Source organism: Abramis brama (genome assembly GCF_963993115.1).
Source record: "Abramis brama genome assembly, chromosome: 13".
Taxonomy (NCBI): Eukaryota; Metazoa; Chordata; class Actinopteri; order Cypriniformes; family Leuciscidae; genus Abramis; species Abramis brama.
Window position 1 is genome coordinate 19,586,822 of NC_139975.1, and position 24,096 is coordinate 19,610,917.

General features: G+C 38.8%; 1 protein-coding gene across 1 annotated transcript in view; it reads left to right on the top strand.

Moving 5' to 3' along the window:
- The window catches only part of gpc3 (glypican 3), a 158,681-nt gene that overhangs the window by 112,114 nt on the left and 22,471 nt on the right, over nucleotides 1–24,096 (top strand). The window contains exon 7 of the mRNA XM_084132913.1: nucleotides 23,089–23,293. Coding sequence (XP_083989039.1) covers nucleotides 23,089–23,293 — 205 coding nt within the window. The remainder of the gene's footprint in view (nucleotides 1–23,088; nucleotides 23,294–24,096) is intronic.

Here is a 24,096-nt window from a genome sequence, read left to right on the forward strand (position 1 = left end):
ACTGTGAAGCTGCTTTGATACAATCTGTATTGTAAAAAGCGCTATATAAATAAAGGTGACTTGTGTGTGTGTGTGTGTGTGTGTGTGTGTGTGTGTAGAGAGAAACCCACTGCGGCCTCATACTCACTGGCCCCATCTGAGCGGATTAGCGCAGCGCTCTTGTTTAAACAGACCACAGAGACATCAGAGCGGCTCAGATGAGCTGTGGGTCTCGTCTGCCCTCGGGCTGTGAGGTCAAGCCTTCCATGGGACAGGCCCTCGTTCTCTGTTACTCTACAAACAGACTTTCTTCTCTTCTCTTCTCTTCTCTTCTCTTCTCTTCTCTTCTCTTCTCTTCTCTTCTCTTCTCTTCTCTTCTCTTCTCTTCTCTTCTCTTCTCTTCTCTTCTCTTCTCTTCTCTTCTCCTCTTTCTGTCCATGAAATACTGATCATCTTCTGTCAGTTTCTTCCTCCTGCACTGCACCTGTGAAGTGTCCAGCTGTTGTTTCAAGAGACACGTCACATTATTTATGTACATGACAAATATATACACGATCAAAATGAAGATGTACTATAGACTTGTTGTGTGTGTTAGAAAGGGGAAAAGAGAAATAATTCAATAATGTCACACTCAAAATGTTGTGGTTGATCTGAATGTCAGCATGGCTGTTAATACCTCATGCTGATGTTCAGTATAACAGCGTTTGTATTGTGATATTGTATAATCACACAGATGCATATGATATACTGTAGGTCTGGTGACTGTATGATGTCAATGCTGTTCATGTCTGGTAGGCAAATGGCAAGCTCATTTCAAAAGACCTCTATGGCATCTGTGAACCACAGATAAACACATCCGCTGCCCCTATAAACACATAAACAAATGTAGAGACACACACACACATGTTTCACTTTACTTCCATTGTTTTTATATCAGGTTAATGTCCTAACCCGACCCGACCACCTAAACATAACCCTCACAGAAACCTGTGCAAAACACTAGATTTAAATATAAACGTGAATTGCCTGATTTATATGACTTTTTAACTAGCGAGTACCAGCTCACTAGTCAGTGTTGAACAGGTTTCACTATATTTGTATGGACATTTTAGACCTCACAAGTAGTCATGTAGAACAAGATGTTTGTGTGTGTGAGAAAAGGAAACCCAGAATTGATTATTGGACTGTGTGAACACGTGATGTCTTTACAATGGCGTTCTCTGACCAACATGAGAATAATACTGCACTTAAGTCGTTTGAAAGTACACAATGTCCTAAATGAGAACAAGACACGACAACGTCCAACGACATAAGCAACACATAGAAATCAAAACCTAACCAAATTAAGCCCACTTCACCCTGACAGAGACTGTTTAAATCCATCATAAATGACTCATTATTTAATTATTGGTTAATTAACTGTAATTATGGTGACTCTATAAAGTTGATAAAAGTTTAACTTCATGCAATTTAGCAGCTTCTACCAATGATTTTTGGTTAATGCGTTAATAATCGGAAAAATCGTGTTCATTCTGCTGCTATGTCAATACAAACTCTTTCTCCAATTAAACTCAGTCCTTGTCATAATAGAGTGACAATATTTACTGACTACCAATGACACATCTGTCTCTTGTCCTTCCTCGATTAAACCGCTGTCAATGTGAACGGGGCTTTAGTGAGATGGGTAGTGTGTCCTTTACATCAGCAGAAACTCAAACATGTTTTAATCAAATGTTCAGTTTAACTTAACCCTGTGATAATAGTTTACATCTGGTGTTATCTGGCACTGTGCTAATGTGTGTTCTCATTTGTTTCCAATAGCCAGGGGTTTGAGTTATTTCCCAGAGCGGACAGACAGAACGCTCCTATCAGACTTTTCCTAGTGTTTCAGAAAGCCAACATCTCATCTTCTAGCCTGGGAGGCTTGTTACTTTTAGCATGTGCTTCTAAGGGGGCTTCTAAGTGTTCTCCAGCAGTTGTAGTTCTATAAAACATTCTGGGTGTGGACCCATTTGATTTTATAGAGCAATAAGGTTTTTGGAAGCTCTTAACAGTGTTTGAAAAATTTCTGTTGCCGGGGCATATAGCGTGACAAGCCCGTGTCCCAAAGAGTGTTAGTTTAGCGGCACTAGAGATGGCTTGTTGCCTTAGATTTGGGCCTCTTCTGAAAGAGAGACACTGGGGACTGCACTGAACACCAAAAGACAAAACTTTACCCTCCCTCAGCTCTGCAGACCCCAATTTCTCACGCCTAATACGGCTGATGTAATGGCTGCTCTGAGCCAAGTTTAGAGTAAGCTCGTCTCTATAAATGAAAAAAAAAAATGACTTGGTGCTCAAACTATTCCAACTGGGCAAGTGCTCAAAGAGTCTGTGTGTTCTTATCTGCATGCCTAAACATGACTCAGTCAGAGACGGATCTCTCAGGCCTAAATGTATGCGAGTTAGCGCTGAAGCTTCAGGTGTTTCATTCTTTTTTTATTCCAAGGCCCCCCAAATATGATGATTTACAAGAGACCTTATTTTTAAAATACTAAGACATAGATTTTAACATAAAACTGGTAAAAATGGTATAAAATGTTTCATAATACAAAGTAAATGGATAGCTATATTTGAATTTTAAACATCTGACAGTTTTCGCCTAGCGTACATTGTTGGGGCACTTAATTAATTAATCATAACCTGCCAAATTGACTAGTGAGTTGCTAATTGTTACCTGCCATGGTTGATTTTCTCATGCATTTTGCGAGTTGGGTGTTAATTTCAAACCCTGTATATTATAGTGCTTGAGCATACAAAATATGCTGGTGTTTATCAACCATCTATTTGTGCTGTGGAAATGCAGAGATGTTCAGGGATGAAGATCATAGCACACACCCAGTCTGTCTTCGTGTGTGTTTGTGTTTGTTCCCATGACTGTCAAACATTCACTCATGCTGATCTGTAAAGTCTGCTGCGTCTCTTTGTGTTTATACAAGAATGGTGCGTCATTTGTGGACAGTTTACTTCCTTTGAGGGGAGCTGTTAAACTACAAACCTCCTCCACAGTTTATTAAAAATGTTATTTAAGAAATGTATACAATCTTGCTGAGATAAATCCCCCTGCGTTAAAGTTTTAAGGACAAACGTGGTGAAACAAAGCTTCCAGAGACAGACATAAGTAAATCTTCAGTCCAAAATTAAAGCAATCAATCAGAATATTTTTGAGGTTTAAGGTTTATTAATTTATGTGGGTTGGAATTTTGTACTGATGTGATGTCATAGTGTGTGGTTCTTGTCAGCATAAAATGAACCAAGCAACCAACAGAAAAAAAAAGAAAAGCATGTTGTCCCTTGTAAGGACGTGGTGTAAGGCCAAGCACATCATTGTTTGCTATTTGTTTAGATATTTCTATAATAATGATGCTATTATGAGTTATTTGAAACCCAATCTGACTGAAATAATGTACTTTTTGGTGACATAATGGAGATCGATAAGGAAATTTAAGCACTTGGATGTTACAGTGCATTATTACAATACACTTTTACCAGATTTTGTACTGTGCTGTCATATATTAAGCCTATAATGTTGGAGTACCAACGACAGAGTGAAAGAAAATCGGCGAATTCTCTGTCAACCGCTGCCGTCACATATAGTTTAATTTACGCATATTGCCAAATTAGATTTTCATATTTAGGAAAATATGTCTTTCCGCTGGTGCCGTCATCAGGACCATCTGGACTTTCCAGGGTATTGAGTTACTGTTCAAGAAAGCCTTTTCCCAGCGGAGCTCAGGGGATAGTGGTAAAACACTGCAATTATCTGATTGGTCTTTGATTATAGAAGTTCCCTCCAGCGCTGAGATGTGTCTGCCATGTGTAGGGCAGAGAGGTGAGCATATATTACATGTCACTTCTCATGTTGTCCTAGATTTGTGGAATGTTCTGTGAAAAATTAGATGCTCTGTTTTTCTTTTTTCATGTGCTGTGGGAAACAACTCTAGGCTAGATATCTTTCACGCACACTCACTTTTTCTCTCATTTCCTGGCTGAAACTTTTCTTTGCATTTCTTTTCCCTGGTTTATGCCCTCACTTTCTTTCTTTCTCTCTCTCTCTTTGAACTCCACCCTACATTTCTTATGCTTTTTCTCCCATGTTAATCCCACTTTCTTTCCTGCTCTCCTTCCTGACTGTGTTGAGTTGTATGTGACACACTCCAGTCCCGCAGCCCTCCTTCACTCTAATTAGATCCAGAGGCAGAGAGAGAGGCAGAGAGAGAGAGAGAGAGAGAGAGAGAGAGAGAGAGAGAGAGAGAGAGAGAGAGAGAGAGAGAGAGAGAGAGAGAGAGAGAGAGAGAGAGAGAGAGAGAGTGAGAGAGTGAGAGTGTGTTAGGGTGGGCCGCAGGTAAGGCAGGAGAGCAGACAGCAAAACAAACCAGAGCTCCACATTCCAGCACGCAGCCTCCCGTCCCACTGCCGCTGACTCCACCAGGACCTTTATATTCAACACCTCATCGACTCCAATAAAAAGTACCAAAAAGTACCACACTCTAAATGCCTCTTCACATCAGAAGCAAATTGGAAAAGGGAACAGTTGCAGATGAATGTAAATTAGAATGATTTGTGAAGGATCATGTGACACTGAATACTGGAGTAATGATGTTGAAAATTCAGCTTTGATCACAGGAATACATTTTATTTTAAAACATATTACAATAAAAAAATATTTATTTCAAATATAATATTTAAAAATAGTAATGTTTTACTGTATTGTGATCAAATAAATGCAGCTTTGGTGAGCATAAGATACTTCTTTCAAAAACATTTATTGACCCCAAACTTTTCACTATAGTGTACATTCACCATGGTAATACCCTGAATTATTATTATTTTTTTGCCACTGACACATTTAGCTTGCTTACTGGTTGAATGTACCATGACAATACCATGGCATTTTGAAGATGTACCATTATGATGGTAGTTATTCAGGTGCTGTTGTCTGTGATGAGCCCCCTGAGACCACCTTCATCCAATATGCAAATTTATCTGTATTGTACTATTGTTATAATATGAAATTTACTGGTAAAAATGGTATATGAGCTTTAACTGTGTGGTAGTTCAAAGATTATTAAACAAACCCTGCCATGGTTGCTTGAGTCTAGTACACACAAACACATATTTAGACAAATGCTCACAAACACATCCACACACACACACACACATGTGCACACTTCAAATGGCTGCTTAATGTGTGTTTCAGTGGATGCTGGTCCGTTTGAAGGTGCACGACTGTGAGGGTTTTTCAAATAAACTGACACCTGACATTAAAGCAGTCTAGAAAGACCTCCATAAATCCAGAGTGGAATGGGGGTTTGGCTTGACCCTGATCCCAGCGCTGCTCCTGATCACCTCTGCATGCCTCTGTTCTCAATGGCTTGATCTGCTGTGGCACTCGCACCAAAAACTCCCATAGAGATATCCTTTCTTTTAGAAAATAAGTCCTTTTTAATGCAGACTTTTTGTTCTGACAACCTTGATCTGTCTTGTGTGGTCTCTTTCCTCCAGCTTTTTCTCTTTTACTATTTTTCAAAGACTTCACCACTTTTTACTTTTTACACTTTCTTCTCCTTAGTTTTCCTATTCCCTTTCTGACTGCCATTCATTGGTAAGAAAAATTACAAACGAGAACTCTTTCAGTGGGTCCTAATACTTTTTAGTGTGCAGTGTTGTTTGAGCTTGAAAAAGGTCTGCAAAGTTACAAAGCCAAAAGTCACTCCACAGGCAGTCAATATATATCAGCAAACACTTTTCTGAAATCCCTGAAATGCCTCGATTGTAGTCTTCAGTTTTCTTCCGGGAAGGCACGTCACAATATTGCTTATTTAAATAATTCCCATGCATAAAAAAGGGTTGAGGCCTGGCGAAACTTGCTGTTATGGTAAAGGCTGTGATATTTTTGAAACATGCTCGAACCGATTGACCAATCACAACACATTGGTCCTGTCCAGCCGACGAATCAGAGTGCATAGTGCTTTTAGACAGGAGCTAAACAGAGCGTTACTGACAGACTGGAAAGAGAGGTGCTGCAATAATGTAATATATGTGAAAAATAATGCTTTTTGAACATTCAAGCATGCAACCTATTCTAGTAGATCCCAAAAACATAAGAACTTTGCAAGAGGGCCCTTAATATCTCAATTGTTTCTCCTAGACAGCAATGAAAATAAATGGAAAGCAAATGGACACCCACAACAATCAATTTCAGGAATATGCCATTCATCCTTGCATGGTTACATCATGTCCGTAAACAGAGAAAAAAGTTCTGATGTAGCAGATAGGCTATTTGCTTGCTTCCGTGACATATTTTTAGATATATACCTTGCAGGCCTTTCTTCTTACTGTCAGTTGGTCTTGTGGTAGAATGACAGATCTGTACCAATATGGTGATCACAGGGAACCATCGGTATCCATCTTATTTTACAGGTAAGAGTGGGAATGGAAGAGTTGTAATTTTAATGTGTCAGTGTTATTTGATTCCAGTTATTTTTGCCAGTACAAAACTCGTTATGCTGCTTGATATTGAGTAATAACTGGTATTATTTCTTACCGTATTATTTTTATGTAGTGTCTTAATTATAAACATGCTGGTTTGTAGGTCAAACAGTTTTACAGTTTACTGCAATATGATATATTCTTCTCGTTATTTCCTTATAGCAGCTAATAAATCAGAAGTCTCGCACATTCTCAAAAAAAAAACCTTACATCTGTGTTGAAAAATAAGTTGGATTCCTCAAACTATCCAATTCATTCATGCAGAAAAGCAGTGCGTAAACACTTAAAAAATATAGTGCAGCTTTAAAGTAGACTCAAATTTCATTTGAGAGTCATATCAGTTCGATGTATTTTTAAAAGGATTTTGCTGCCTTGTAGCTTCTCTGTAGTTTGCTAGTTTTTATTGCTTGCTAAAGTTAAACTACGTTTTCAAAAGAGCAGCTTGACAAGCTTGTTTCAAAGAAGTTTCTGATTGTCTCATTTGTGTCTATTTTTATTTTCACTAAGGAATTTTACAAGAAACATCTGAGACCAAATTGATAGTTAAATGAAACCCCATGAAGTCACCTGAGCTATGAAACTGGCAACCTCTGGGCACTTTCTTACATCTCTCCTCTGGCGTTCCCTCTATAGTAGGTTTTCACATTCCCTCCTTCTCCTCCATCCCCCTCTCTTTTTCATCTATCTGTTCCTCTCTCCCCTGCTGTCTAGGAGGTCAGACAGAGCACATGAGAGGTCTTTTCCTTCCAATTAGTCAGCTTCTAATGAGGCTGAAGCCCCCAGTCCCTCCTCCCAGCGGTCCTTTCAGCAAAGCCCCCTCATCCCGGAGGCCAGAAGTTTGGTGCCCCCCTACTGCCACCAATCTACCCCCACCCACTTCAGCCACCCCACTGGCTACAATTACCACACAGCTAGCTAACAACAACCCTACAGCCAGCTCATCTGCGCTGAAAGAAATGGGCTTACACCTACATGGTCAACGACAAACTTGTTTATTAACAGGACATATTTGTTATCCTGTTCTGCTGGATTGACTTCCTATGACATGGAAATGTTACAGAGGGCACTTCCTGAGACACTGACAGACCAGAACTACAGTATTTACTCTAATAGCGAAACAAAATAAACAAAACTGCATGTAGGGCCTATTAAGGTGGCTGGCGTGTTCACAAACACCTGTATCACCTCATTCTTTGTGCAGACAGACAGTTTGAGCCAGAAGTTGTCTTGTTGGACTGCTTACAGACTATTAAAGGTCCCGTTTTTCGTGTGTTTTTGAAGCTTTGATTGTGTTTACAGTGTGCAAAATAACATGTGTTCATGTTTCGCGTGTAAAAAAACACAGTATTTTTCACACAATTTACTTATCTGTATACCGCTGTTTTCACTGTCCTAAGAACGGGCTGATGACTTCCTTATTCTATGAAGTCCCTCTTTCAGAAATACGTAACGAGTTCTGATTGTGCCAGCGGTTCCTGTGTTGTGATTCGACAGCAGCTTAGCGCACGTTGCCCTGAAAGGTCACGCCTCTTACCATAACGTCAGAGAATGTAGACGGGCTCTGATAACGTGGAGATGCATGCGCTCAGTGCCAAACAAAGGTGATTGGACTCCGGGATGAAAATAACAGCGTCTCGACGACATGGCGACAAACACACTCTACAAACGCTCTCCGTGGGAGCGCAACAAGACCACGCCCCCTTTTTTGTGTATTCCTGTGGGCGGAGGTTAGTCAAAAAACTGTTCTAGTGACGTCATTAAAGAAGGAAGTAGAGGGATGTAGTCCAAACGAGCCGTTCGATGTAGGTGACTTCTGTTAAATAAAAAATCTCGCTTAGCATTGAACTTTGAGCTTTATAATTATACAGATATTATTTATACTCTAACAACAACATTACACACTAACTAAAGTTTGAAACATGGGATCACGAAGAACGGGACCTTTAAGACTATTATAGTTTAGCATTTTCAGATTTCTTTTTGTTTTTATACTGTTTTCAAATTTGTTTTAAATTTCAGTTTAATGTTTTATTAATAGTTTTGTTAATTACAGGTCAAAAGTTTGGGGTCAGTAAGACTTTTTTTTGTTGAAGAAATTAATACTTTTATTTAGCAAGGATGCATTAAAATGATCGAAGTGACAGTAAAGACATTTATAATATTACAAAAGATTTCTGTTTCAAATAAATGCTGTTCTTTTCAACTTTTTTATTAATTAAAGAATCCTGAAAAAAGAGCAGCTTATTAGAATGATTTCTAAAGGATCACGTGACACACTGAAGACTTTAGTAATGATGCTGAAAATTCAGCTTTGTGTCACAGGAATAAATTACATTTTAAAATACATTTTATGGATGTTGTTACTAACAACAGTTAGGTTTTATTTTAGTTCTTCATTTAAAGGCACACAATGCAAGATTTGTACCTTAATATAACAGCTCCGAAATAATTTCGATGACAAATGAACTCGTAGTAGGGCGTGAGTGGTATTTACGACAGTAACGTTAAATGCAAGTACTCCACAGCGACTCTAGGGGTCGCTGTTTGAGAAAAGCGGAAACTGCATAGTGTGCCTTTAATTATTTATTTTAGCTTAGTTTTACATTTTGGTCTTAGTTCTTGTTTAACCCCGGTCTCCCCTGATATGCTCTGTCCCCTCACCAGGAGCCTTGCCTCGCGTCTGGGGGTCAGTGTTCCTGACAAACATGATTTGTGTTGCCTTGAGAATGCTGTAGATTGAATACTTTGAGATGTGATTGTGTGAGAGGGAGAGAAGCTTACAGGTGGAAGGGTTACGGTCGTGTTGTTTCTCAGGCTATAGTGTAACTCAAACCTCCCTTGGGCTCCCTGTGAGATTTGGCTTTATGTGCTGTTTCTCATGACTCGTCCGTATCTCCCAGCATGAGCCGAGAGAGGAACCACAGAGAAACGCGGAGCTCCATCAGCACCCTCGCCGGAAAACACAACAGGAGCCTCTCGGCGGGTCAGAGGTCTCACTTCCTGTTTCCTCTCCGCGCAGGGTCATCATAGGGTCTCCTCTGTCTCTCTTTCCTTTTGTTACGGGGGCCTCACAACTCAAATCGATGTCTCTGCGATGTATGCGAGAGACTGAAGAGGAAGGGGTGCATGCTCACACATGTGGCGTACTGATCAGTGTCAGTGCTTATGATAAGACCTGGGACGTTACTGCGAAAACACACACACATTTCAACACTGTATGGATAGATATTTTCAAGCTACTTGTATAGATCATATTATACTTTTACATCTGTCTGCATAAATGTGAAAAATTGGTCAGGTTGTTTATCAGGGTTGTCAAAGTCATTTTAAAAAACAAAAGGGAGCTTGAGGAGTTACACGATATACAAGAGGCTTTTATACAGGTCTGTAACAATAATGTACACATATGAGGATAATAGTGTTCAGGTATAGACATTAGATAAGAAATCACATTAGAAAATCACAACTTCTCTTGGTTAGATAACTGAAATAGTCTCAAATTAAACATGAACACATAGTTATCCCTAAATAATCAAACCAATATTATAATCAGTTAGTGGCAAAAATTATCAATCTGACAATTTTTTACCTAGAATTATTTAGCCGACTGAATAATGATTTATTGTCACACAAACCTATTGTGCGGCCTTAGAAAACTCTAGCGCATAGTGAGTTATGTGGACTAATTTTATGATCATTTTAAGCTGCTTTTGAAGCTTTTTTTAAAGCTTGAAAGCTTCCGCGCCTGTTTATTGTAATAGAAAAGAGCAGCCAGCACAATTTTTTCTTTTGAATTACACTAAATAAAGAAAGTCAGATTTGGAGCCACATGAAGATGCCAGAAGTTTTATTTGTGGGTGAATTATCCCTTTAAAATGAAAAATCTCCCTTTGACTCCCTTTTTGGACTTTGGCCCCCCATTGTCCTCAACCATATTTAAAGGTCCCCATTTTATTCCCAGTTGTTTGTGATTTACTGAATAAGGATTTTTACAAATCATTATAGAATATTGTAGAGTAATGTACATTCTTTGTACATCACACTTTTAATATTAGGCTATATATCCCATTTTTCAAGACCATGGGAAACCTGGTTCTTTAAAGAAAAAAAGTTATTGAGGGGGTAAATTAAAATAAGAAACATAGATTTTTAGTTGTTTTAGCTTATTTTAATGCTTGTTTTGTCTTGTTTTAAATCTTTTTAAGTCATCTTGGATGTTTGCTGTGGCCCCCTAGTGGGTCTCGGCTCTCTGCTTGAGAACCACTCCTTTAAAGCACACATGGTGTTTCCATGAGAGAATGCTGAGCTGGGAATCAGATGGTGATATCAGATTCACAGACCACATGACTCTGGGAACGATCGGTGATAACATGTCAAGCCCTGGAGCAGAAGACAAGCAAAGCCTGTCCTCAGACACTAATTCGATTTAGAAACTCTTTTAGCTCCAACTGCTCTGTCAAACAATCGCCTGCATTTACTGCAAACATGCCAACATTTACACTGCTAGATAAAAGGATGGGAAATTCTCCTCTTTTTTTTTAAACTTAAATTATTTAGTGCGGAAAAGTGCAACTTTCTAAAGGTTAAAGCATGTGTGTGTATTTAATTCGTCACAGCTCTTCCATCCATTTTTTTGTTATAGAAGCAATAAAAAGCACATTTGTAGCATAACAAGAAAGCCCAGTTGTCTGAAATTGTGTAGCTTTGCCTTTTTTTTCTTCGAATGAAAGAGATATCATTGTTCAAAGGCACACAAATCTGTAATTTGCTTGCTTTCTTTGATCAATGGCTTTGTTACAGCACTGGGGAAGCTACCACAGAGACTTGTTTAGATTGCAAAGGAACTGATTCAGACAAATGTGGTAAAACACTCATAAATCATCTTTGGAGAAGCCCACACCCAAGGCCACTAGAGGAGGCCTGCTCTTTGTGCTCCTGTCCCAACAGGTATTAGTTCTAGGAAATGAATCTGTCTCTTTCATCTGTCTCAGATGCACCGTGTCTTGCGTGACTGCCTCTGCTTCAGACAGGTGAGAGAGAGAGAGAGGGAATAAATGTCCACAAAACCCCCTCTTTATCACCTCAAATTCAATAAATGTTGAGTAATGCATGAAATCTGTGTGCGCATGCGGGTTTGTATTGAAGTTTCCATGACTCACACAGTGGAAATGTACTGTTTTTAATCCCTTCTTTCTTCAAGTATGAATCATAACAACTAAAGTGGTTGTAAGGTCCTAACCTATCTATAAAATAAAAACCTCTTTCCGGAGAATTTGTGACTGTTTGTGCGTGCGTGACCTTTGGTTGCTTTCATTTGAATGCGCTCTATGTAGGGCAGAGGTCATAATGTAATCATGTTGAGAATGCAGGAAATTACAATTCAAACGAAATTACACTGAGGTTAAGCACCAGGCTTATTCGATTATTCAGATTCTTTTCTGAAGAACGATGTCCGCTGCGAGCATTTGAGTGTTCGTATTTCAAGCACAGAAGTGGTGCACACTAAGTTTTGGGTTGGTAAGATTTTTTAATGTTTTTGAGTTAAGTCTCCTACGCTCACCAAGGCTGCATTTATTTATTTTTTCTATTTAAATATATTTTAAAATGTAATTTATTCCTGTGATGGCAAAGCTGAATTTTCAGCATCATTACTTCAGTCTTCCTTCAGAAATCATTTTAATATGTTGATATGCTGCTCAAGAAGCATTTCTTCTTATTAGCAAGGTTGAAAACTGTTGTGCTGCTTAATATTTTTAGAAACCCTGATACATTTTTGTGAAGGAATCTTTGATGAATAGAAAGTTCAAAAGAACTGCATTTATTTTAAACTGATATCATAACATTATAAGTGTCTTTACTGTCACTTTTGATCAATTTAATGCATCCTTGTTGAATAAAAGTATTATGTTCTTTTAAAAAATCTTACTGAACGCAAACTTCTGAGCGGTAATGTAAGTGTAGCTGTTGCGTAGCCTATATATAGTATGACAGCATGCAGAACACATTATGAACAGACCACAAGATACGGCGCATGTCCAGACATGCTCGTATTCCGTGTCGAGCAGGCCAGGCACAATACACGGTATGATGCTAATCAGAGGTAGAATAGAAAAAAATCTATCCTTCGCTACATTTCATCCGGTTTCCTCGGTTTCTCTCTAGCAAGCAAACATGTAGGCTGCCGTAGAGGGAAGCCATGTCCCTGTACCGACCCTGTTTGGGTTACACTTCAGAGCGGTGACACGCTGGATATGGTGCTGCAGTGTGAGGGCCAAACCACAGGCGTTTATCTCCGTCCCCTCTGGGGTCTTTATACCCAGGCCGTACACAACCCTCAGCTGCTCACTGCCGCCCCACAGCGTGTGTTGTGGTTACCAGAAAGAGCGACGGAGGAAAAAAGTCTTGTCCTCTCATGTTTTCTCCACAGTAGGTGGGTTTTTTTTTTTTTTTTTTTCAGTGTTGGAGATGAATTGCGACACTGACTGAGGGAAGAGATCAAAAGAGAAATTCATTTTGCTACAAGCACTGTTTTAAATCAGAAATAAGGAATGGAGTTAAGGAATATTTAAAGGTGCTTACGAATAAATATTTGCTCAAAGTAAGTTTTAAAGGGTTAGTTCACACAAAAATTAATGACTCACCCTCATGTCGTTCCAAGCCCGTAAGACCTTCGTTCATCTTCGGAACACAGTTTAAGATATTTTAGATTTAGTCCGAGAGCTTTCTGTCCCTCCATTGAAAATGTATGGTATACTGTCCATGTCCAGAAAAGGTAATACAAACATCATCAAAGTAGTCCAAGTGACTACAGTGGCTCAATCTTAAGTTTATAAAGCGATGAGAATACTTTTTGTGCTAAAAAAACACAAAAATAACGACTTTATTCCACTTTTCATTTCCTTCTCTCTGGGCCTCGAGTTTTTTCACGTAGTGTTTTAGCGCAGCGCGTCTGTGTTGCACGTCACCACATAGGCTCACTATTGGCCGACGCTGGTCATGTGTGTGATGCGTGTGACGCACAACACAGACGCACTGCGCTAAAACACTATGTGAAAAAACTCGAGGCCCAGAGAGAAGGAAATGAAAAGTGGAATAAAGTTCTTATTTTTGTTTTTTTTTGTGCACAAAAAGTATTCTCGTCGCTTTATAAACTTAAGATTGAGCCACTGTAGTCACTTGGACTACTTTGATGATGTCTGTAGCTTTCTGGACATGGACAGTATACCGTACATACATTTTCAATGGAGGGACAGAAAGCTCTCGGACTAAATCTAAAATATCTTAAACTGTGTTCCGAAGATGAACGAAGGTCTTACGGGCTTGGAACGACATGAGGGTGAGTCATTAATGACATAATTTTCATTTTTGGGTGAACTAACCCTTTAAGGATTTAAACAAACCCCTAACTTTAGGTTTAAACTTGCACTTTATATTGATGCTACAGATACATGTATCTCAAATCCGAGTTTTTAAAGGGGTTGCAGGGGTATGTAGATAAAAATAAATAATTATTTATAGAATTTGTTTTATTCTGATTTATAAAAACTTGACAGAAGTTATCCAATTAATCACAATTGTTTATTCTATTGACAAGACAAGTTTTATGTTTCTCTTCAGGTTTCTACATCTGACAGTACTCTAAAAATGTTTTTAAAGATACAGTGTCAGCTTTCCTAGAAATATTTTCCATGTAGCATTTTACACACACTTAAAATATGCTTTCTATTTTCATACATTTTTAAATGTAATGTATAGAGGTGGACAGTAACAAAGTACATTTACTTGAGTACTGTACTTAAGTACACTTTTTGAGTATCTGTACTTTACGTGTTTATTATATTTTCTGGAAACATTTTACTTTAACTTCACTACATTTGAAAGACAAATATCGTACTTTTTTACTCCACTACATTTCTGTCAAGGTCCTTGAGTAGATAATAGTCAGTCAGGGGTTGCATATTGGCTGGAAATGAAAGTCGGGTTGACGTCAGAATCCGACGTCGGACAGACATTGGATTTTGGTTGGAAATGAAAGTTGGGTTATTTACAGTGAGGAAAATAAGTATTTGAACACCCTGCTATTTTGCAAGTCCTCCCACTTAGAAATCATGGAGGGGTCTGAAATTGTCATCGTAGGTGCATGTCCACTGTGAGAGACATAATCAAAAAAAAAAAAATCCAGAAATCACAATGTATAATTTTTTAACTATTTATTTGTATGATACAGCTGCAAATAAGTATTTGAACACCTGAGAAAATCAATGTTAATATTTGGTACAGTAGCCTTTGTTTGCAATTACAGAGGTCAAACGTTTCCTGTAGTTTTTCACCAGGTTTGCACACACTGCAGGAGGGATTTTGGCCCACTCCTCCACACAGATCTTCTCTAGATCAGTCAGGTTTCTGGGCTGTCGCTGAGAAACACGGAGTTTGAGCTCCCTCCAAAGATTCTCTATTGGGTTTAGGTCTGGAGACTGGCTAGGCCACGCCAGAACCTTGATATGCTTCTTACAGAGCCACTCCTTGGTTATCCTGGCTGTGTGCTTCGGGTCATTGTCATGTTGGAAGACCCAGCCTCGACCCATCTTCAATGCTCTAACTGAGGGAAGGAGGTTGTTCCCCAAAATCTCGCAATACATGGCCCCGGTCATCCTCTCCTTAATACAGTGCAGTCGCCCTGTCCCATGTGCAGAAAAACACCCCCAAAGCATGATGCTACCACCCCCATGCTTCACAGTAGGGATGGTGTTCTTGGGATGGTACTCATCATTCTTCTTCCTCCAAACACGTTTAGTGGAATTGACCCTTCGCTAAGCCACGCCCAACTACGTAACTAGGTGCGGGAGGTCTGGCAAGCTTTCGAGCGAGAGGGAAACATGCCGAAGCGTTGTGCGTATGGATTGTGCAAATCTGATACCCGGTATCCTAAAAGTTTGGACGGGGTGGTGGATTTTGTTCCCTTCCCGAAACCTAAAACCCAAAGGGCGAAATGCCGGGTGTCATCTTCATTTATATAGCGCTTTTAACAATGTAGATTGTTCCAAAGCAGCTTTACATTGATAATAGGAAATTAAAAGTAAAGTGTTTTGGCTTTATAGCAGCTCTAGAATAAAGTTATTGTCCAGCTCGTGGATCAAGCAGTGTGATTAAAGGCAAGACGGAGACTCACTGACATAATTTAACGTTACTTAAAAATATATTTCAGCATTTTGTTAATCGACGGCCAAACCAGTAACGTTACCCCAATCCGATCGCGACTCTCCCGTTGTTAGTTCTAGTAAAAGTAAAAGTTAGTTAGTAAAAGGAGGGGACATCAGGGGGCTTGCCGGAGATCTCCAAGAAAAAGGTTGGTATGCAAACTTAATCAGTTCATAACAGTAGTCACTAATGTGACCCACGACGTGTGAGCAGTAACGTTAGCCTGGCGCACTACAAATATAAGCGGGAGAATGTTATCATTGCAATGGTCAGGCTAATGTCTTGTGTTTATTCCACAATACATATGGATAAGCTGTTTGATTTATAAATATTAGAATATTTTCACATTTCACTTACCCTGCTGTGCATGCACAAAGCTGTTTCTCAAATTTGTGTGTTTCCCATTTGAATGGTCAGCGTACGAGGCGGCTGCTGCTTGCGCTGGAACCTAACGTTATAGACTTTAGCTTCAATTTTGATGAAATTATTCTCTAATCGTTTGCATATTATGTCGTGGATATAGCCCTCGAATGCATACTGCAGTCTTGCTCTCTCATATTTTCACCTGTTCGCCAAAAATGACTAATTATCTCCTTAGGAATGTCTGAAACCAGTGCATACATACTGTAATAGACGTGCCAGGTGCAAAAGCTTGACAGGCGTAGCAACAGTAACTAAGGAGGGCGGGGCTTAGCGAAGGGTCAATTATGACCAAAAAGTTCTATTTTGGTCTCATCTGACCACATGACTTTCTCCCATGACTCCTCTGGATCATCCAAATGGTCATTGGCAAACTTAAGACGGGCCTTGACATGTGCTGGTTTAAGCAGGGGAACCTTCCGTGCCATGCATGATTTCAAACCATGACGTCTTAGTGTATTACCAACAGTAACCTTGGAAACGGTGGTCCCAGCTCTTTTCAGGTCATTGACCAGCTCCTCCCGTGTAGTTCTGGGCTGATTTCTCACCTTTCTTAGGATCATTGAGACCCCACGAGGTGAGATCTTGCATGGAGCCCCAGTCCGAGGGAGATTGACAGTCATGTTTAGCTTCTTCCATTTTCTAATGATTGCTCCAACAGTGGACCTTTTTTTACCAAGCTGCTTGACAATTTCCCCGTAGCCCTTTCCAGCCTTGTGGAGGTGTACAATTTTGTCTCTAGTGTCTTTGGACAGCTCTTTGGTCTTGGCCATGTTAGTAGTTGGATTCTTACTGATTGTATGGGGTGGACAGGTGTCTTTATGCAGCTAACGACCTCAAACAGGTGCATCTAATTTAGGATAATAAATGGAGTGGAGGTGGACATTTTAAAGGCAGACTAACAGGTCTTTGAGGGTCAGAATTCTAGCTGATACAGGTGTTCAAATACTTATTTGCAGCTGTATCATACAAATAAATAGTTAAAAAATCATATATTGTGATTTCTGGATATTTTTTTTTTAGATTATGTCTCTCACAGTGGACATGCACCTACGATGACAATTTCAGACCCCTCCATGATTTCCAAGTGGGAAAACTTGCAAAATAGCAGGGTGTTCAAATACTTATTTTCCTCACTGTACAACGTATACACAAAACAACGTCTGTCCAACGTTGGAGATTAACGTCAATCTGACCTTGGATTCTGTCATCAAGTTGATTTTCATTTTCAGCGTTGGGTTTGGTCTTCTAAATGCAAATTTTGTCATTGTTTTGGAGCACACTAGCTTATAGATAACAGTAAGGCTAACATATTCATACTAAAAGCCAAAAAACTTTAAATAGGGCACTATTTGAGGGAACAGCCATTTGGGTGTCCAAAATGATTGTGGACGTTATTGAGTGCACTTATTCAATCTCACATTTAATCCCACTACTAGAACTGTGTTCTAGAAACAAATTTGATATTGATATGAGGGTAGGTAGGCAGGCATTGATTCAGAGGCATAAAGTACTGTATTACATTCAACAATGCAACCATGATAAAACAATGCATTGACATTTACTTTTTACTTTTGATACTTAAGTACTTTTAAAAATGAGTACGGTCTTTACAACTTTTACTTGTAACGGATATTATTTAATATTTATATAATATAATATAATATATATAATATTATATTATATAATTATTATAGAATATTTGACTACAATATTTGTAGTATCTGTACTTTCACTCAAGTAAGGAAGTTGTGTACTTTGTCCACCTCTGTGTGTTCCTGTGATGGCAAAGCTGAATTTTCAGCATCATTACTCCAAGCTTCAGTGTCTCATGATCCTTCAGAAATCATTCTGATATGCTGATTTGCTACGTTTTTTCCAGAACTTTTTGAAAGTTCATAAGAACATAATTTATATGTTTGAAAAATAAATCTTTTGTAACAAAATATAAAAATACTTGCTGAATAAAAGGTTTATTTTATTTTATTGACCCCAAACCTTTAAACACCATGTACATAAAAATATATAGCCGCCTTTATATTTTCGGAAGAGAGTAAGATTTTCATGTGGTGGTCTAATAATATTTATAAATCCCATAAACTTACATTGAAGGAGGGATACTGAGCCATACTTAGGGACCAAACTATCACAGAGACTTCTATGAATCATTGTCTTGGGTCAGGAAGTAAACACAGCAACCGCATGGCAACACGCTAAAACAACACTACAAACACCTTAGCAAACCCAATGCAACACTCACCCACAAGACCATATCATCGTGCCAGCAGGTTTTCTGCATGAGATCTGCACTGGGCTAATCATTGTTTAGTCATGGTCTTATAATTTCCAGAAACCCATCTGTGAGTTTTCTCCTCTTATACGCTCCATTGCTTGTCTGCTTGATTAAACAGTAAACTGCCATGTGGCATTACAATATTGCTCTGAGCGCTGACCCTGAGCAGAGTTCAGGCCTGGTGCAGGGCTCAGCAACAGGTCTGTGGTCACTGCGTCTCTCTCGCGACTGCTCTGCCCTGAGCACTTTGCCATATGCCTTTTGTATGAGTTTGTGAGTGGAGTTTTCCTTTGCATTCTGTGCAGTTAGGAAAAGGAGAGATCGCATGGCTGAACAGACACTAATTGCATTTTTTGCATTGAGCTTCACTGCATTCCATGAGCTCCATGTTCCCAAAGCCTCTGAACCGCAGAGAGAAAGAGGAGGAGGGGAGTCCTCAAATATGAGGCTTGTTCTTGATTTATCAAGCATATTTTGTTTTAGTTGTGTCCTCTGCTTCTTAAAGGCTCTCCAGTATTCACTGCAGCTTCAGGCTCGCATTGTGTCTTCACACAGAAAATAAAGTGATATCTGCGTTACTATAGTAATTCTTTTAATAACTGCAATAAATTGTAAAATGGTTATGAGGAGTTGGCCAGTGGGAGTTATTAGTGGGAATGCGGGAACTTTTGGAATTGCTCTTTCACGTTTGTTCCCTTTGCATTTTAACCATGCTTGTTTAACAAGGCACATACTTTTATTCAGCAACAAGTATAAACTTAACCCTTAAATGCCAATCATTATTACATATTCCGGTCTTTAGCGACCCGGATCTATATCTAACATGGATGGATCTCTACCTGTCACGATAATATAAAACTCTCCTGATATTAAATTAACAATTACAGAAGAATAAAATTAAGCATATTTTCTTACCTTTTGTAGCTTGGAAGGTTCAGTTTGAGCAGATGTTTTATACCATCGTCACTGTTCTCGTCAGAGCTCATTTCCCAGTACATTCAGTATCTGGCTCATATTCGCCATCTCAAACATATTCTCAAAACTATCATTTTCAACATCTTCAAAATCAACATTTTGATCGCCGACAGCTTCTTCACCAGATCCACCATCAAGTGACAGTGACAATAATATTTGATTGCGTTCAGTACTTGCTCTGCTGTAAATCTCTGAGCCATTTCAAGTTTTGCTGATGATACTTCCTATTCTTTTGTTTTCTGCCTGCGGTAACTATGAGTGAAACGTCACTTCATCATTGTGTATCAGACATTGACACCTTGTGGAATAAATGTGAATTGCACTTATTCAGTCATCAAAGATTCAATAATTGTTGTGCAGAAAATATACTTACACTGTTACACACCTCGGGTCGTTTGCGACCCTATACAATTTTTACAAAAAATTAATGGGAAAACATGCATTCTTTTATATATATATATAAAAAAAATCTTGTTATATTGTTTATAATTAATTGATTGAGGAATACTAAAAAGCTTGATGTCTAACTTTAAGAAATGAATGAGGAGGGGGACTCCTCAGGAGGGAGCAATATGTAGGTTATGCAGTGTTTACAACTGGTGCTGTTCTCATTTGGTTGGTATTTTAGACTTCATTAACTCACTAATTTCTGTGTATTCTACACTTATTAAAAACATATTTTAAATAGATGTTAGATTATTTTGAAATAAAAAAATTAGTAGAAATTAGCAAAGATGCATAAATAAAACTGATTTCTGAAGGATCATGTGTGAAGAAATTCAGCTTTGACTTCAGAGGAATATTATTCACAATATATTTCACAATATTACAGTTTTTTTTTTAATCTTACCAAACCCAAACTTTTGAAAGGTAGACCATCGCCTGACGCTCACTGTTGTTTCCCCCCACCTGTCAGACCCCAGCTGAACCTGCGATTATCACAAACTTGATCTTAATAAATCTAAGAGGAGCCACATTTACCATGGAACGAGCCAATTGCTCAGAACATATACTACATACTGCTTAAATTGTCTGACTGAATAGACTGTTTGTGCATCTGTCACTGTGCGACAGATGTCTTTTTTAAAAATATGGGTGAGTAATTCACTCCACTATTTTATATTGCATCATAAAAGCATATATTACAAAACACTGAGTTGTTAAATAGTTTTACAGTGCATTTTCATTGTTTTCTGCTAAGTTCAGCACGCCATGTGTGACAAAAATAGACTCGCAACGATGGTTGCACCTACTCTTCTGTTACGCAGCAGTGTGTACAATGTGAATTTTTATTTTTTTGTAACCTGTTAACATGGTAGGCAAATTAAATGCATGCTGCATTGAATAAGTTCCCCCATTTTCCTTCACTGTGACAATGGCACGGTCTAGAAATGTACTCTAACCAGCCAAACCAAAGCATCCTGTGCTACCTCAGCTGGCCACTGCACATGTGTGTGTGTGTGTGTGTGTGAGAGGGACAAGTGGCTGTGCTCCATTCATTTGGCCTTCTCTCCATATACCCAGTGCCAAACAGTTGTCCGTAAGCTTTTCTCTTTTCTTTTCTCCTTCTACCTTTTTTAGAGTTTGTTTTAAAATACCCTTGACCGCGTTTCTCTCTCTCCTCTCTCTCTCTCTCTCTCTCTCTCTCTCTCTCTCTCTCTCTCTCTCTCTCTCTCTCTCTCTCTCTCTCTCTCTCTCTCTCCTCTCTCTCTCTTTCCTCTTTACGACTGTTTGCTTTCAGAGTTTCAATGGTTTGTGGGGACGGCCCGTCTCACGTCGTTACTGGGCAACGGTCTTCAGGAAGGAATTCAGAGCCCTCAGTAAATGTGCTTAGGGCTTAAACTCATGCAGCTCTCCAAAAACATGCTGTTGAAACAAGAGTGCATTAAAGGCCCATTCCTCGCTGTAATGCTGCTCAGGGAAAACAGGCGCGTTTGTTGTTCTTTCAATTTTATGAACAGCAGAAGTCGTTGATGGGAGTGCGGTTTCACTAGGTGGCGCTATCCATTTTCACACCGTTACCAGGCGTCTCTTGTCCGCTTTATGCTTTTTGGTGTCATTGCCAGTGGGCAAACTGCATAAATGAATCAGTTTCTCTGTCAGTGCTATAACCGACCCTGCGGACTTGTTCAAACAGAGGCGGTCTGTGCCTCCCGTGTTCGGGCCTGAATGGAGGCCTGTGTGGATTTCTGGTGGAACATGGTGTATGACTTTCCCTGCTGACCTCCTGAGAATGTGCTGACTTTAAATTACAGATGGAGAGGTTTGTTTGTTTAGTAAGGCCTGTTTATCTTCTGAGGGATATAATATAATAATTATCCATTTTTATTCTGAGAGAGAGAGAGATCTGTGTGCTGGTCAGAAGCTGTTGCCCTCTGATTTGTTTCGGAGGGAAACCATACATAGCCAGACCCATCTGATCTCAATTTTCTACTGTAGACAAAAACAACAACAGCAATGAAAAAAAAGCAACAACAACAAGCACATGCTTGTGTCCGCACATCGGAAGGAAATCAATAAAAGAGGGAGACAGAGTAGAAAGATTAAAGGAAAAGCAGAAGACGGAGGGGGACGATGGAATTTTCAGCAATTATAGTTTGGCAAAACAAAACAGCGGTCGATGCAAGAATCAACTCTTTTAACATTTATCTTTTTATGCCTGACTCTACTTGATTGCAGTACATTTAAAAAGAAAGACAAGAAAAAGTTTTTTGGAAATAAATGGCTTGATTTCATTAACTTTATATATTTAACCTTATCAAGCTCAAAATCAATTCTCAATGTGAAGTTTTGCACATACCATTTATAACTATATACTATGAAGCAATTTATGATATTAAACAGATGACCTGTTTAATAAAATCAAAAGAAGATGGTGATTGATGCAGACTTTTCAACATCAATATTTTAGGATAAAAATAATAGTGAAAGTGTGTAATTTAGGTTCCATAACTGATCTGAATCTGATTTTGTTTTTGTTTTTTTTGCATTTATAAGCAACTTTTCACTTTATTAAATAGTCCTGCAGAGTGACAAAGAATTTTTAATAATATAAATATTCCTTGTAGTTTTTCAAATAATGTAAAGTCATATCAGATTGATTATTTTGCATAATAATTATAAAATGAATCACAAAATGCTGTTTGAAATAGTTGTTGTTGAAGTGACACCTTAGGACACGCTATGCTCAGAATTGTCACCTACCACAAAAAATCTAAACTTAATTTTTTGGTCCATTGTTCTGCTATTGTTCTTTTGTCTTCTATAGTAATCTCTAAGATTTTACTCCAACTCTATCCAGTAAATAACTAGTTTCTCTCCAGATGTCGGCCATTTTACTTAGTGTGCTGAAATGAAATACTGTATTTGGACATGACTTTGTTTGGCAGATTTCAACTACAGTGTTATTGTAATTTGAGCACAAATCCATAAACCTAATCTCATACTGATATATGATACATGTTCTAGAGCACGGATTCCCAAACTTTTTTCTCTTTAACCCAAGCTATTTACTTGAAGTACCTTTTGATATTTTAAGTTAATATTGCAATAATTTCACCTATTTTCATGTTGAAGGTTCTCTGATTCGGTTAATAGCATAATATGTTCAGCATACTTATGTAGTCATCAAGGTGTAATGTTTTATTCCGTTTTTCCACCATTCTCAATGCTAATGGTCTTTTTATCTGTAGCTTTTACGGATGGTGACGTTGCCTGAGAAGCGATGGAGGGCTCGACCAGGAGGGAGCAATGCGAGAAGAGACCCAGCCGGACAAGGCCAGGCAGACGAGGACGAGGAGGGTCTAGAAAGCGGGGACTGCGATGATGAAGATGAGTGTACTGGTGTTTCAGGACTCGGGCCACCCCCGAGACGCAAACGCCTACGCATCTTTGCAGGTCAGTGATATAGCACTCACTCAGACTCAATTCCATGTGTTTTTATGCTGTGCTACTGTAAATTATATTGGCTAATATATTTGTGAAAGTTGACAGGGCTCAACACTAAGGATTATTTCTACTGGCCCGGTTGGGGTAATGGTTACATTTTTTTACTTGCCCTGCCAAACTTTTCCCTGGCCTCTCCCTAAAAAAATTAAATAAAAAAGTTATTGTTTTCATTGTTTTTGACTCATTTGATCATGAATTCTAATAAATAAGGTTGTGACACCAACATTTTAGATACTAGTGCAATTTCACAATTCTCGATACCACAGCTAAAACTACTAGCTTACCATCAAATGTAAAATAACACATAATCTTCACTGTATAATTTAAATATAGATTAATCCTTATTAAAGTTACAAAAGTCATTCAGTCAAGAGCAGTGTGATTTGTTGTTTAATAAACATTAAAAACACAGACAGCAACAGGTTTATTAGGCTGCTGTCACTTTAAGACAGGGGTGTCCAATCCTTCTCTTGGAGGGCCACTGTCCTGCAAAATTTAGCTCCAACCCCAATTAAACACACCTGAACCAGCTAATCAAGGTCTTACTAGACATACTAGAAACTTCCAGGCAGGTGTGTTGAGGCAAGTTAGGAGCTAAACTCTGCAGGACAGGGGCCATCCAGGACCACCCCTGCTTTAAGACATAAAGCACAGATTCAGTATTCTTATTCTCAACTGTTTAAGTTGACCTAAGACATAACCGACTATGTTGTTTACTAGAATACTCTCCAAGACAGGCATTTTGGCATATT